The 15,246-nt window shown below is 37.5% G+C and overlaps 1 protein-coding gene across 1 annotated transcript in view; it reads right to left on the minus strand.

The window, feature by feature from the left end:
• Positions 1 to 15,246, minus strand: part of FBXL17 (F-box and leucine rich repeat protein 17) — a 408,991-nt gene that overhangs the window by 292,758 nt on the left and 100,987 nt on the right. The window contains exon 5 of the mRNA XM_084881035.1: positions 3,369 to 3,476. Within this exon, the coding sequence (XP_084737161.1) occupies positions 3,369 to 3,476 (108 nt within the window). The remainder of the gene's footprint in view (positions 1 to 3,368; positions 3,477 to 15,246) is intronic.

Here is a 15,246-nt window from a genome sequence, read left to right on the forward strand (position 1 = left end):
AGGTCCTTTATGTGGTTCTTGCCACCCTGGTACTTCTGGCTTCTCAATTCTGGCTGCCTTGGTCTCCCTGGACATTCTTTTCTGTCTCCACTCTGACAGTGAACGGAGTTTCGCCTGGCGGTGCCTCCAGTGCTGTGAGCTGGAACCTCTTTCACTGCATTAGACAGAGGCAATCGCAGGACTCCTTGTGTTTGTTTCTCATGTCTCAGGGATCATGGACCTTGATAGCCAGTGTCTTGAAGACCACTGTTTCATATATTTTGTCTGGTATGTTGGGGAACACAAGAGACTTAGTTGGAAAGTTGTAAAAAGGACATTCTAATAAAAGTGAAGCATGTGGCAGGCCACCTGCCCTGTTTATCGGAATTCCCACTTAGGGGCGTGTCCAAGACAGCGCCCCCAATTACTCCTCAACTTTTCCACACAAGCCTGTGTGTGTGCAGACCCCGAGTGTTTACTGGCATCCTTACGCTTAATCCCTGGACGCCTTTGCCAAGAGGACAATGTAAACACGGGTGTCTTCCCAAGATTGCCCACCCTATTGATTGTATCTAAAGATAAAAATCCCAGGAAAGGCTAAGGAGGCAAGCAATGGAGGCGGCTCTGGCCACTGGAGCCAGGGGCCCCTTCGCCCTCTCTTGCACAGCCAAACTGCGTCTGAGTAATCTGTTCATCCATTGTTCAAGCGCTGCTGGTCAGCCCCAGCAGTGTGTTGTTGTTGTTGTTGTGTTTTGTTTGTTTGTTTTTTTGGGTTTTTTGGTGGGGACGTGATGGGGGGTTGTTTCAGGGAAGAGAATAAATCTGGTCCTTATTACTCCATCTTAGCTAAAAGAAGAAATCCATTTTTGTTCTTTACCTATCACTATGGACTCGTGACTTTTATACATTTTGTTTGTTTTAATCTATTGCAATCATTTTCCTTTTTGAGGCTCAAAGTATCTCAACTTAGGCCAGTGAGAGCTTTACTACATGTTGGCTTTTGGGTCTTTTTGACATGTTTCTACTAGTCCCTATAGTGGCAAATAATATTTAGGCCCTAGAGGTTAACTATTTATTTGCATTTGGCTAAACTTGTTTTTAAAAAGTAGAAGGAAGAGCAAGATAGAGATATTTTGTTTATAAATAGGTACATTGCAATAAAAAAAAATTTAAAAAAAAACCCATACATGTGATAGAGGAGATTAAATTCTACCACATACAACTCACTAACATCCTCAACTGTTAAATAAAAACCATAAAAGTTCTCATCACTTCTTCCCAAATATGGATCCCCATGTTTCCACCATCTATTCCAGTGCAGGCATGTGCTGTAGCTGCTATTTTGTCAGAAAATAATTCTGATCTTTTATGTACCAGTGTACCATACTTTTTGGCTAACCTCAAAATGCTCAGAGAAGCACTCACTGACCCAGTAAGTCTTGCTTTTCCTTTAGTGAGCACACGTTCTGTGATGGAAATTCCCACATACGGTCACTGTAACACTTGTGCACCATCTGCTCATCTGAAGGCATTTCTACCTTACACTATCAACAGCAAAGATGTGATTAGAAAAACATTCATCTACTAAGATGTGCAGGCATGGTTACAGGAAATGAATAAAAATTACGGTTACACATGGTTATACTAAGATGATATCACAGAGCAATAACTGAGAATAAGGTGCCTACCGTCTCTCTCCATTGGCTTCAGGTTCTGATCCTCAAAATATAATTAAAGCTGCTCAGTCACTTAAGACACAGGACTATCACAGCCTCTGTTTTAGATATACTAGACTAGAACAGTGATTTGATTTTTTTTCTCAAAGTTTACTTTGTCCAGCAATTTAGGTATCATAGCACATATGCTAATGCATATTAGTAACTAACATTTATTTGGCACTTATTGCAATCTCCATACAGAGGCAAGAACCTTGCATATATTACTTCAATTAACACCCTTAAAAATTATTTACTTATTTTTTGCTTAGCTAATAAGTGGCAGAACTGAGCTTCAAGCCCAAGCTGGCAACAGAGCTCAGGCTCCTAGCCACTGTGCTTTATTGCTACAGCCCTGGGTAATTTTTTAAAAGTTGCTCTTTTCCTAGAAAGGAAAAAAGAAAACATTATTTACTGCTAAACTGTAAGCTTAAAGAGACCAAGACCAAACTAACACGGGATCTTACCTGTTTTATGTCAGCCTTTTGCTGCTAACACACCTGTTTTCTAACAGTAGTGAACTGAATCTCAGCTTTTAACTGGAAAAGGCAAGACTCATTCATTCTCCTTCAGGGGTCTTCAAACTACGGCCTGCGGGCCACATGCGGCCCGCAGAGGAGTCTGATCCAGCCCGCCAGGTTTTTTGGGCAGTGAGCGCAGCCGAGGTGTTACAGTAGGAATTAGTAGTTCATATAGTCCGGCCCTCCAGCTCTCTGAGGGACCGTGATCTGGCCCCCACTTTAAAAAGTTTGAGGACCCCTGTGTACTATATAAAACAGTTAAAACCTATGCAGTGACAATTTCAGACAATACACAGGTAAATTTTATAGTAACCAGTTTTTCTCATTACATGTAAGAATTAACTGCTAATTATTTTGGAGCTCTGGGAAGCAGAAGAGATGGCATGAAAGTGCAAGATTACAAAGGAATTAGCATTTCCATCAGTGCTAAAATACGAGATTTCATATATTTGGTGTATGCGAAAGCTATAAGGTTACTTTTCTATATACATCCACCTCTCTTTCACCTTACATACTCAGTGACCACATTCCCTTCTTAAAAGCCAAATGTTTAGAGGACCTAAAGACATATGAATACTTAAAACTTCAACCAAAACACCTTCTAAATGCAATACATTATTGTTAGCATTTAACTAATTCTTGTCACATATATCAGTTTATTTCATGCATATATACTGAGTGGCCAGATTATTATGATCTCTGAACGTATAATAATCTGGCCACTCAGTGTATGTGTACATATACTAGAGGCCTGGTGCATGAATTCATGCATGGGTAGGGTCCGGCCAGCCTGGCCAGGGGGAGGGGACATGGACGCTTGGCCTGGTGGAAATTCTGGTTGAGGGGACAATTTACATATTAGCCTTTTATTATATAGGATATACACTGAGTGGCCAGATTATTATGCATTCAGAGATCATAATAATCTGGCCACTCAGTATATTTCACTTATTAGCAATAAAAAAGCAAAAAAGTAAGCTGCTTCTTTAAAAAAATACAAAAGCCATTTTAGAGAGGATGGTTTTGACGTTGTTGCCTTACACTGGTTTTAACTTTATCAAACACTAGCATGCTTTTATAATGACCTATTTCTCATTCAGTACCTTTATCAATGACAACTGGAATCTCTAAGGGGAAGTAGCAGGGCACCTACCTTAGTTAGGTGAATGACTCCTTTAGAAGTTACTGAGCAGCCCATGAAGCCCACATACTGAAGCTCCGGACAGTGCTCGGCAAAGGCTTTCACGGACTGGTCTGTCACCTGGGGAAGAAACGGGAAGCAAATTACCCAGGGGCATTCCAATGCATTTCAGATTCTCTCTGCCCAGCCTGCACCATTCCTACTTCCCTCGCCATTAGATCGTTGGAATCAGTTTGCACACACGCTGAAGTATTTCCTGTGGGCTTTTGAAATACTCCCTCCATCCCACACCTCTTCTATCATCCCGTTTTTCCACTTCATAGAAAACATCTCTAAGATGTCCACACCATCTACCTCCACTTCTTCATCTCTCTCTCACTATGTATTTTTATTGACATATAATTCACATACTATAAAAATTCAGCTTTTCAAAGGTTACCACTCAGTGGTTTTTAGTATATTCACAAGGTTGTGCAGCCATCACCAATATAAAATTTCAAAACACGTTCATCACTGGAAAAGAAAACCCCATGGCTCTATTGGCCATCACTCCCCTCTTCCACCTGCTGCCCCCCGACTGCCTAGAAACTTTCTGTCTATGGATTTGCCTAGTCTGGGCATTTTTTTTAAATATATTTTTATTGATTCTTTAAGGAGAGGAAGAGAGAGGGATAGAGAGTTAGAAACATCAATGAGAGAGAAATATCGATCAGCTGCCTCCTGCACACTCCCCCACTGGGGATGTGCCCACAACAAGGTACATACCCTTGACAGGAATCAAACCTGGGACCCTTCAGTCTGCATTGAGCCAAATTAGTTTCAGCTGGGCATTTTTTATAATTAAAACTTTAAGGACACATATGTAAAAAAAAAAATTGATTTTTAAAAATTAAAAAGAAAGATTTTTATTCAAAAGAGTGAATAAAATGTTATCACTATAAAAAATTAAAAAAAAAAAACATAACAAAAAAAAAACACCCACTTTACAATTGGTTCCTAAAGTGCAACAATGATCTGTTTATAAGGTGTTTTTCTCCCTTCCAGTGTTTCTTCCAAGAAATCTAGTTTTGCTCCTCACTGCTTCAGATTTTTCCCATTTGGATGGTATAATGGTTGATTTTACACATCAACTTGACAATGCCAAGAGGTACCCAGATATTTGGTGTTTCTGTGAGAGTATTTCTGGATGAGATTAACATTTGAAAAGACAGAGTAAAGCAAGAATGCCCTTCCCAATGTGGGTGAGGGTCTCTTATCCAACCCATTTAATGGAACAAAAGACTGAATAAGAAGGAATTTGTTCTCTCTCTCTGGCTTTCTCAGACCTGGGACATAGATTTCCTACCCTCAGACTCAAACTTGTACTGGAATTCACACCATCAGCTCTTCCATGTCTTATGCCTTTGGTCTCAGACTAGAACTATACTATACTATATAATACAAGGCTAATATGCAAATTGACCAAAGGGCAGAGCAACCAGTCGCTATGACATGCACTGACCACCAGGGGGCAGATGCTCGAAGCAGGAGCTGCCCCCTGGTGGTCAGTGTGCTCCCACAGGGGGAGCACCAATCAGCCAGAAGCCAGGCTCACAGGCTGGTGAACACAGTAGTGGTAGCGGGAGCCTCTCCTGCCTCTGTGGCATCCTCCAACTTTCCTGGACTGTGAGAGGGCGCAGGCACGAATTTCATGCACTGGGCCTCTAGCATACTATCAACTTTCATGTGTCTCAGATTACCAACTGCAGATTTGGGACCTTCTCAGCCTCCATAATCACAAGGCAATTCCTTACATTAATTTATCTACACACATATACACACACACAGACACACACACACACACACACACACACACATCTCATACTGATTCTATTTCTCTGGAGAACGCTGACTAATGCAATACCTATTAGAATCCCAAGAAGTTTATTAAAAACTCAGAGCCAAAGGGGTGAAGCCCAAGAATCTGTATTTTTAACAAGCCCCTGAATGACTCTTAGCCATGTGAAACTTGAGGCCTCAGTGCTGTAAAGAAGTTATACTGACAGCTTTTGGCATTTGTACCAGGCCCTGATATATTTAAACAAAGGGCAGGATGAAATTCCTTTTTGTCTCCCCCCACCTCTAAAAATTTCCATGTATAAAATGGTCTTATTATGTGCTAACATTTTCTTCACTGTTCCACAAAGTTGTAGCTTATAGAAGATCCAAATATTCACTATCATACACTTAACTTCATATTCACTTTCCTCATAGTCAAGCTAAAATCAAGTTGAACACTTCTATTAGTTTTTCAAAGAGTAGCAACTTACATCTCTTTTGCATTAGCTTTACTACTGGCGACTCATACATTCTGGATATATATTGAAAAGTAAAGGTATGTGAATAGCATTAATTCTAAAACAACACAAGAGCATTTTCCTAAAATAACAAAACCAACAGCATCCATAGCACATCTGATAAAAGATTAATTCTGCCCTTAAAAGTATGCTTCAGCATACTAAAAACTAAAGGTGCCACTGATAAATTAAAAATGCGTCTTCCTGACTCTCAGCCAAGATATGTCTCCTTTTCATGGGCCCCTTCAATAGCCTGCACACTGGCCCTCTTTCTGATACTCTTGACCTCACAAATCTATTCTCTATCCATCAAGCCACAGTAATCTTTCAAGGAGTGTAAATCAGATCATGTCAGTCTGCTCTTAAAAATCTTCCCGTGGTACTAATTATCTTAAGGGTGAAATCCAAACTCCTATAATCTACAAGGACCTACATGATCTGACTTCCCTGTCTCTCCCATCTCATTTCATCTTACAATTTTCTCTCCTTGTTCACCCTGTGACGGTCTCCCCATACATCTCATTCACCACTCTAGCCCCAGTGCCTGGCACAGGGCCTGACAACAACAGGAACTTCCAAAATAAAAATGAACAAGTGGATGAAGTATTGTCTTGTGTGCGAGTGTGTGAGTGTGGTGTTTTTGTTGTTGTTGTTGTTGTTGTTTTTTAATTGATTTTTATTGATTTTTTAGAGAGAGAGAGGAAGAGAGAGGAAGAGAGAGAAAAACATCAATTGCCTGCCTCCTGCACATCCCCTACTGGGGACAGAGGCACACCCAGGCATGTGCACTGACCAGGAATCAAACCGGCAATCTCTTAGTGCGTGGAACAATGCTCAACCAACTGAGCCACACAGGTTAGAGCAGGTGAAGTACAGTCTTGATGCACGTCAATGACTTGTTGGTTCAATACTGAAAACAGATCTTTTTTTTATTTGACACTCTTATATATGTCCCCTATTTCCCCAACTTTTGCCCACCCAGCCTCCACCCAGCCTCCTCTGGCCTTCACCACACTGTTGTCTGTCCATGGGCTCTGCATATAAGATCTTTAGCTCTGCCAAGAAAATTTAAATTTTGATCTTACTGGTTCCAAATGGCACAAAGAAGCTAAGAATGAGATAAATGGCTTCATGAAGGTAAGAGCAAGATTTTCAAAGAAAGCAACAACAGCATTTTGATTCTGGAGTGAACTGAAAAATTAATGTGAGAAAATTAGTGGAGATACTAACTGATCTCACTCCAAATCTCAGACCAATTCAAGGCCTTCTTTCCACCTCCAAGAAGAAAAAAGAGCAAAGCAACAGAGACCAAGAGCATAGCGAACCTGCTTCCTAGGGGATTTTCCAGGAGGAATACTAGTCTTTGATTACTTTTTTCATGTCTTGCAGTCAGAGTGGTCAGTGGGCCTTTGGGGTGTCCTCACCTTCTGGATGTAAAATAAAGCCAGCATAAAGAAACCTGCTTAAGCTAGGTTCTAACTGAGCTTTGTAACCAAAGAGCAAAAACATTTCCAGGTATTTCATTTCAGTGAGATTCACCAGACTAGAGAAGCCATATGGATTCTAAACTCAGAGGGAACCGAGTTTAGTTGTCTAAGTATCCCCTCTGACATGTAGCAGGTGTCAACCACATGAATGGGATATTGGGTCAGGAAAACAGAAGAGCTGTGGCCCCAGCATTGGGTATCCAGTCCACTGAGCCAGCAATGTCTTTAAAAATAAAATAAAATAAAAATCACATATATGATGTGTGTATTGAAGGGCTATTTCACTCGGTTGAAAGTCTCTTAACTCCCTTTCATTCAACAAATATTTGGGCACTTACTACATGCACAACATATGTTAAACACTAGTGCAGTGCAAGCATAAAGGCAGTCCCTGACTCCAAGAGCAGAGGCTACAGGTTGGGATGTGACCAGGTCTGGCTCCCACATCCACTAGTAACATTTCTGGGAATATCTGAGACTGATCATTGCATCCCAATTTAGCTCAGTTCAGTTAGCCAAGGCCTTCTGACTAGATCTAAAACGGAGGTTGAAGAGGAACCTGATTATAGAGGGTTGAAAGCCAGGCAGACGGGTTGTGACTTCATATTGAGTCTTTTTTTATTGGTAATGTGAGAATGAGCTTTAAAAATTATCAGGTCCCTTGAGTTCTAACATACTTCAAGCCTTTAACTGATGAAGCTATTCATTAAAGACTCCAAAAGAAGAGTGATGAAGGAAATACTAACTTCAAAGTCCAGCAGGCACACACAGGGCAGCTAAAGAGTGGCCAGGAGGCTATGCCTGCAGCAGGTCCCATGCCTCCAAGAGGCATAATACACCAAGGAGTACCTCAATAAGGCCTAGCCACAGGCCACATTCAGTAAGCACCCTCATCAGACAACTGACAAAGAAGATGTGAAGTACTATGATGCTAAAAATACCAAGTAGAAGGAATTTTATTTACCTACCTAGTAGCTACACCATTATTAGAGTTTTAAAAGTGGAACACCATAAAATTTCTCCATTTATTTATGCAACTATTTAAAAGCTAATATAAGGTGTGTTGTTGTTTTTTTGTTTTTTTTTCATTTCCACATTCCTTTGCTCTTCTGTATTATATTTTTCACAGGGTATACTATGTACCTTACAATTAATGCACTAAAAAGCCTTCACATTTGAAATAGTATTAGAAAAACACAAAACAAATGAGCACTTGTTATATAAAATAGTTAAATATGGAGACAAATACTTGGTATGAATTTGCTTTATGAATCATTTCAGTAATAAAAATGTTATATCTTTAGTAACTTTTTTAAAGAAATCTAAAAGAAGATTATGTAGACATAAATAATTTTCTTTTAAACCATAGTCAGACACCTGTATTTATTGAATACACTTTATGTGCCAAATATTGTGTTACATACAATGATTAAGACACACTACCCTTATAGAACTTACAATCTAATGAAAAGAGCAAATACTAAACAACACAAGTGTGATCCTATATTAATATAGTCATTTGCAGTAGTCAATGAATTTTTACTTTCTATATATGCCATAATTACACAGTTCACATGGAAATAAGCCAAAAATTATAATCAATTATTACAAAGTAGATTTTCCCAAACATTCAATTACATGCCTCTTATCATTTTAGTAGACAGTATAATAAACATTCCTACTATATATCATAAGAAAAACAATAATTATTTAAGAATTCATATTCATTAATTTGACTTTAAATTAGTATAATTATTTCATTAACTAAATCTGAAATGTAACAAAGCAGTTACATTTAATTTGTTTAGCTTTTTATTATGAAAATTTTTAAAAATATATAAAAGTAGACAAAAATAGTAAAATAAATCCCCATTTACCATTCATCTAGCTTTAATAAGTACTAATTACAATGATTACTAATTACTACTACTGCCAATCTTGTTTCAGCAATAGCCCCATCCACTTATAAGACATCACATTTACATTTACCATAGCAACAAAAGCATTAGATACCTAGGAATAAATTTAATCACGGAGGTAAAAGACCTATAATCAGAAAATTACTAAATTCAGAAAGTATGCTGAAAAAAGAGATAGAGGAAGACATAAAGAAATGGATGAATATACTGGGTTAGTAGAATCAACATCATTATAATGTCTATACTACCCAAAGCAACCTATAGATTCAATGCAATCCCCATTAAAATACCAACAGCATATTTCAAAGACCTAGAAAAAACTCTCCAAAAATTCATCTGAAATTAAAAAAAAAAAAAAAAAAAAAAAAAAAAAGATTCCAGATAGCTGCAGCAATCTTGAGAAAGAAGAACAAAATTGGAGGGATTACAATACCAGATATCAAACTATACTACAAAGCCACTATTCTCAAAGCTGCCTGGTACTGGCACAAAAACAGATATAATTAGACGAATGGAATGGAACAGAGAACTCAGAATTTGACCCAAGCCATTATGCACAATTAATATTTGACAAAGGAGGCAAGAGCATACAAGGGAGTCAATAAATGGTGTTGGGAAAATTGGACAGATACATGTAAAAAAAATGAAACTAGACCACCAATTTACACCATACACAAATATAAACTCAAAATGATAAAGGACTTAAACAATAAGATGGGAAACCATAAAAATCTTAGAAAAATGTATAGGCAAAAAAATAGCAGACATTTGTCATAGCAATATCTTTACCGATACAGCACTTAGGGCAATGGAAAGTAAGGGGAAAAAATAAACAAATGGAACTACATCAAAGTAAAAAGCTTCTGCACAGCCAAAACCAGTTTTGTTCAGTGAATGTTGGCCTGCGGACTGGAGGGTCCCAGGTTCGATTCCGGTCAAGAGCATGTACCTTGGTTGCGGGCACATCCCCAGTAGGGGGTGTGCAGAAGGCAGCTGATTGCTGTTTCTCTCTCATCGATGTTTCTAACTCTCTCTCTCTCTCTCTTCCTCTGTGTAAAAAAATCAATAAAGTATTTTTTTAAAAAGCTTCTGCACAGCAAAAGAAACCATCAACAAACAACAAGAAAGCCCACTGCATGGGAGAACATATTTGCCAATGCTTTCTGTGATAAGAATTTAATCTCCAAAATGTATAGGGAACTTATACAACTTAACAAAAGGAAGATAAACAATCCAATTAAAAAGTGGGCAAAGGGCCAAAACTGATTTGGCTCAGTGAATAGAGCATCGGCCTGTGGACTGAAGGATCCCGGGTTCGATTCCGGTCGAGGGCACGTACCTTGGTTGTGGGCACATCCCAGTAGGGGGTGTGCAAGAGGCAGCTGATCGATGATTCTTCTCTCAACAATGTTTCTAACTCTCTATCCCTCTCTCTTCCTCTCTGTAAAAAATCAATAAAATATATGTATTTTTTTTTAAAGGTGGGCAAAGGACCTAAATACACACTTTTTGAAAGAGGACGTACAGAGGGTCAAGAGACATTTGAAAACATGTTCAAAGTCACTAATCATCCAAGAGATGCAAATCAAAACAAAAATGAGGTACCATCTCAAACCTGACAGAAAGGCTATCGTCAACAAATCAACAAATGACAAGTGTTGGCGAGGATGCGGAGAAAAAGGAAACCTCTTGCACTGCTGGTGGGAATGCAGACTGGTGCAGCCACTGTGGAGAACAGTATGGAGTTTCCTCAAAAAACTAGAAATGGAACTTCCGCTTGACCCAGTAATCCCACTTCTGGGAATATATCCCAAGAAACTAGGAACACCAATCAGAAAGAACATGTGCATCCTATGTTCATAGCTGCACAATTTACTACAATAGCTAAGATTTGGAAACAGCCTAAGTGCCCATCAGTAGATGAGTGAATTAAAAAACTGTGGTACATCTACACAATGGAATACTACACTTTTCCATTTCTCAAAAAAAGAAGGAATTCTTACCATTTGCAACAGCATGAATGGAACTGGAGAGCATTATGCTAAGCAAAATAAGCCAGTCAGAGAAAGATAAATATCACATGATTGCACTCATTTGTGGAATATAATAAACAACATAAACTAATGAACAAAAACAATCATCAAATAAACTGACTAACCTATGAGGGTAGGTAGGTGGTGGGAGATAAGAGATCAACCAAAGGACTTGTATGCATGCATATGAGCATAATCAACGGACACAGACAGTATGGAGGTGATGGCATGCTAGGGGCTGGGGCTGATGGGGAAAGGTTAACAGAGGGGAAATGGAGACTCATGTAATACTTTAAACAATAAAGAATAAAAGAAAATCATATTTATCAGTAAATATTTCGGTACATCTCTAAAAGTTAAGGCTCTTTTTAAAATAATAGCCATATTACTATTGTCATTTCGGCAAAAATGTTCATGTAAGGCAATATGAAAAATAAACTACTCATAGTTTTTATGGAGATAATAATCCAACAAATTTCAAAATCACATTTAAAATTTATCGTGATTTTTTTAAAAATAAAACCTTGTCAACGAGGGCATTACAATTAATAACTAATCATTTTCCTAAAAGTCTAAAATTCCATTAGTGACCAATGACAATTTGATCATTTGATTGCTTATTAGACCTTCCTGATTTTTTGCTCATTCTGTCTTGCTTAATACTAGTCTGGGATTGGAAAAGAAAGATTGGTTGATAAAAAGATATTTATAAGTTATGTATTAAAGTACTGTCAAAGGGAAAGACAGTATTAATGGCATAGATATCTGTCCCTATTAAAAAGATCTATGATAAGTTAGGTAATGACTCAACCACTTTCCTTCCATCTGATGACCAAGTTTCTTTGACTAATACCACTTCAGTTTATTGAAATTCAATATTGGGGTAATCTAAATGAAATAGAAGAATTAGTCTATCCTGCATCTGCTCATCTTTTAATTAATGAAAGGGGCAAACTAAAAAGTAATATACTAATATATATTAGTATATACTAATGTAGACATAGCTGTATTTAGCACTTATATTTACAAAGGGTTTTCTACTACACATTTGCATTTGTCTATTCACCCAGTTAAGATAAACAGATGCATTCTCCATTTTACAAATTTAAAAACAGAGACATTAAAGTAACCAGCCCAAGGTTACCTATAAGCCCAGTTCTCCTTTCGTTATAAAATTCTCAATATTATACTTAAAATACAAAGAATCTCTTTGAGTATTAAATTTGTGGTCAATTAAGAGACACATAAACAAAATTATAAAGTACTTTCTTTATAAACATACTATTCTTTGGCTTTATCACAGGAAAAATATCTTTTTTTAAAAAATATATTTTATTGTTTTTTTACTGAGAGGAAGGGAGAGGGATAGAGAGCCAGAAGCAACGATGGGAGAGAAACATCGACCAGCTGCCTCCTGCACACCCTCTACCGGGGATGTGCCTGCAACCAAGGTACATGCCCTTGACGGGAATCGAACCTGGGACCCTTCAGTCTGCAGACAGACATTCTATCCACTGAGCCAAACCAGTTTCGGCTATCTTTTTTAAATTTATCTTTATTGTTGAAAGTATTTCAGCTGTCCCTTCCCCTCCCCTCATTGACTTCCTCTACCCTGCACTGGCACAAATGTCTGTTTCCAGGGGTTACACATAAATGCATATATATTCTTTGGTTAATCTCGGGGGTGGGGGGGGGATCTTAATTCTCTAAAAGTCAAGTCTCTTGCATGCTATCAAACTTTATTTCTAAATAAACCTTTAAACTAACATAAATGGTAAGATTGAGAATTCATTTCTATGAGTACAGAGAGAAATTCACAAGGCTTTGATTGATAACCAAATTAAATGCACTAAACAAATCACTTACCAAAATTTGACTGTGTGAATGTATCATGCATTATGTAAGAAACTAGGGGGGAAAAACAGAAATAGTACACACAACTTGAATTATGAATCATATAACTTTGAATGAAGTTTCATCATAAATGAATTTAAGAATTTAAGTACCAGAAGCTCAGTGGAAGAACTCTGAAGAGTAGAAGAGCAATGAGGATTTCAAAAAGCAGGATGAAATCCACAAAGCAAGAGGAAAGCCAGATCCGATAAATTTCATTTAGTCTTCCAGACTGCCTACGGTTCTTTTCTCACCTATGTAACTGGCCATTCTCTGCTTCCTTTTCAACCTCGGCCAACACTTTCTCTCCTTGCCATTTACTGTCCTCTCCCCTTTTCTGAAACATTATCTCCTTCCTCTGATTTTTTCCTTCCCTTTATCTCATGTTTCTTCTGAATCTTCTATGCCCCATTGTCACACTTTTCTTAACTGGCTAGTTGGTCATAATATGGAATAAGAAGATTTTAAGTATAATTATTGTACTAATTTCAAATTGGCAATATTAAACCTTTTATTTATCACATACAAAAAAATTAAGGTTATATGACTCATGAAACTGTTATATTCAGATGTGGGTTGTAATCCAGCTCCACATCTTACTAGCTGTGAAGAAATTATTATCCAAAAAAGTATGAAAATAGGGTTCTTGTGAGCATTCCAACAGAACCCCATGTGCTGGGCACATACCATCTACAAAGTGCTCAATGAAGGTTAGCCATTACCCAGTGTATACTCTTCCTTCCCCAATTCCTTGGGGCTGGCATTTTGGGACATTATTGTACAGTTAACTTTTATTCCTAGCATTATACTTGTTAGAATATAATGAAAATCAGCATTTAGTGAAAATCTCTGTTATGATGTGTCCAACCTACCTACCACCAAGCCATTAGAAATGGAAATGACATATGTAAACTGTTCTGCTCTATACAGTTCACCAGGCTGAAGTATGTGTCAGGGCAGGGGCAATGCAGGTAAAACAAGTTTAACTGTACAGAACAGGTTTACTTGTATGTTGCAATGGATTTAAAATGATGGGTAATAAACGGAAGAACTTTATTTTGTTAGAGTACATTAACTGTGTTTTGAATGTTCTAATTTGAGAAATCATTTCACTCTAACAGCACTTAGATATGACAACACATCCCTACTATTAAAAGCCTTTGGAAAGCACAACACAGCATAAACACCCAAAAGTAGGCTTTGTCATGCTCCTAAATATACACTGTCTTGGGTAATAAGTGGAATAGCAGTTTCTTTTCTGTGATTATAAGGTTCCCACTAAGGTGTTTAACATGAATATATGAGTAGATTCATAATATTCAGTAACAAAGAACACATCCCTCTCTGAAAAGCTGGTATATAATATGCACAAAGTAAATGCATAGAAGAGCACAACCTTCAAAAAGTCACTTGTGTTTGTGAAATATTTCAGATTAGGCTTTAATATTTTAACACGAGAAAGTGCTTCCCAGAATGAATATTTACCAAGGTATAAAGCCCTAACAATCTGCGTTTTAATCATAAATGAAAGACAATAATCACATGCTTTATAAAAAAAAAAATGAGTACAAACACCTTAATGTATGGATATAGGACATTTCTACATATTCATGTTTAATGTTATTTAAACAAGAAAATCTATCATTAAAAAACAAAAGCTAAAATTAGGTTATACATTTTTCATCATGTCAGACAAATACATTCACAGCTCACCAAATGTTCTTTCTTACATTTCAAATTCCTTATAAAGCCCCACTTCCTTTCATAGGCACCTACAATAATTAGAAGTAAGATGCTGTATCTGTCATCCAGCTGACCTTGTCTATTTGGTCTGCACACTTAGCCTTCAAAAAGAAAGCCATGCTATGTAACACAATTGTTAAAAGGGGGCATTTTCTTTGTCAATTTTGGCAGAATAATAAAGTATATTGAATGAAAGTTTTATTTTAGTTAATTCTTTACTATTTTTTTGAATTTATCTTTATTATTGAAAGTATTACAGATGTCCCTTCCCCTGCTTTGACTCCTATAGCTCACTCCAAGACCTCCCTATCTCTTTACTGCTCTATTGTCTGTGTCCATAGATTATGCATATCTATCTATATATGTAAAAGGCTAATATGCAAAGTGTCCCCGTGGGAGTTTGACTGGGAGACTGGGAATTCTATCTCTCACTATAATATGTGCTGACCACCAGGGGGTGATGTGGAATGAAGGAAGGC

Source organism: Pipistrellus hanaki (genome assembly GCF_964339955.1).
Source record: "Pipistrellus hanaki genome assembly, chromosome: 4".
NCBI classification, from domain to species: Eukaryota; Metazoa; Chordata; class Mammalia; order Chiroptera; family Vespertilionidae; genus Pipistrellus; species Pipistrellus hanaki.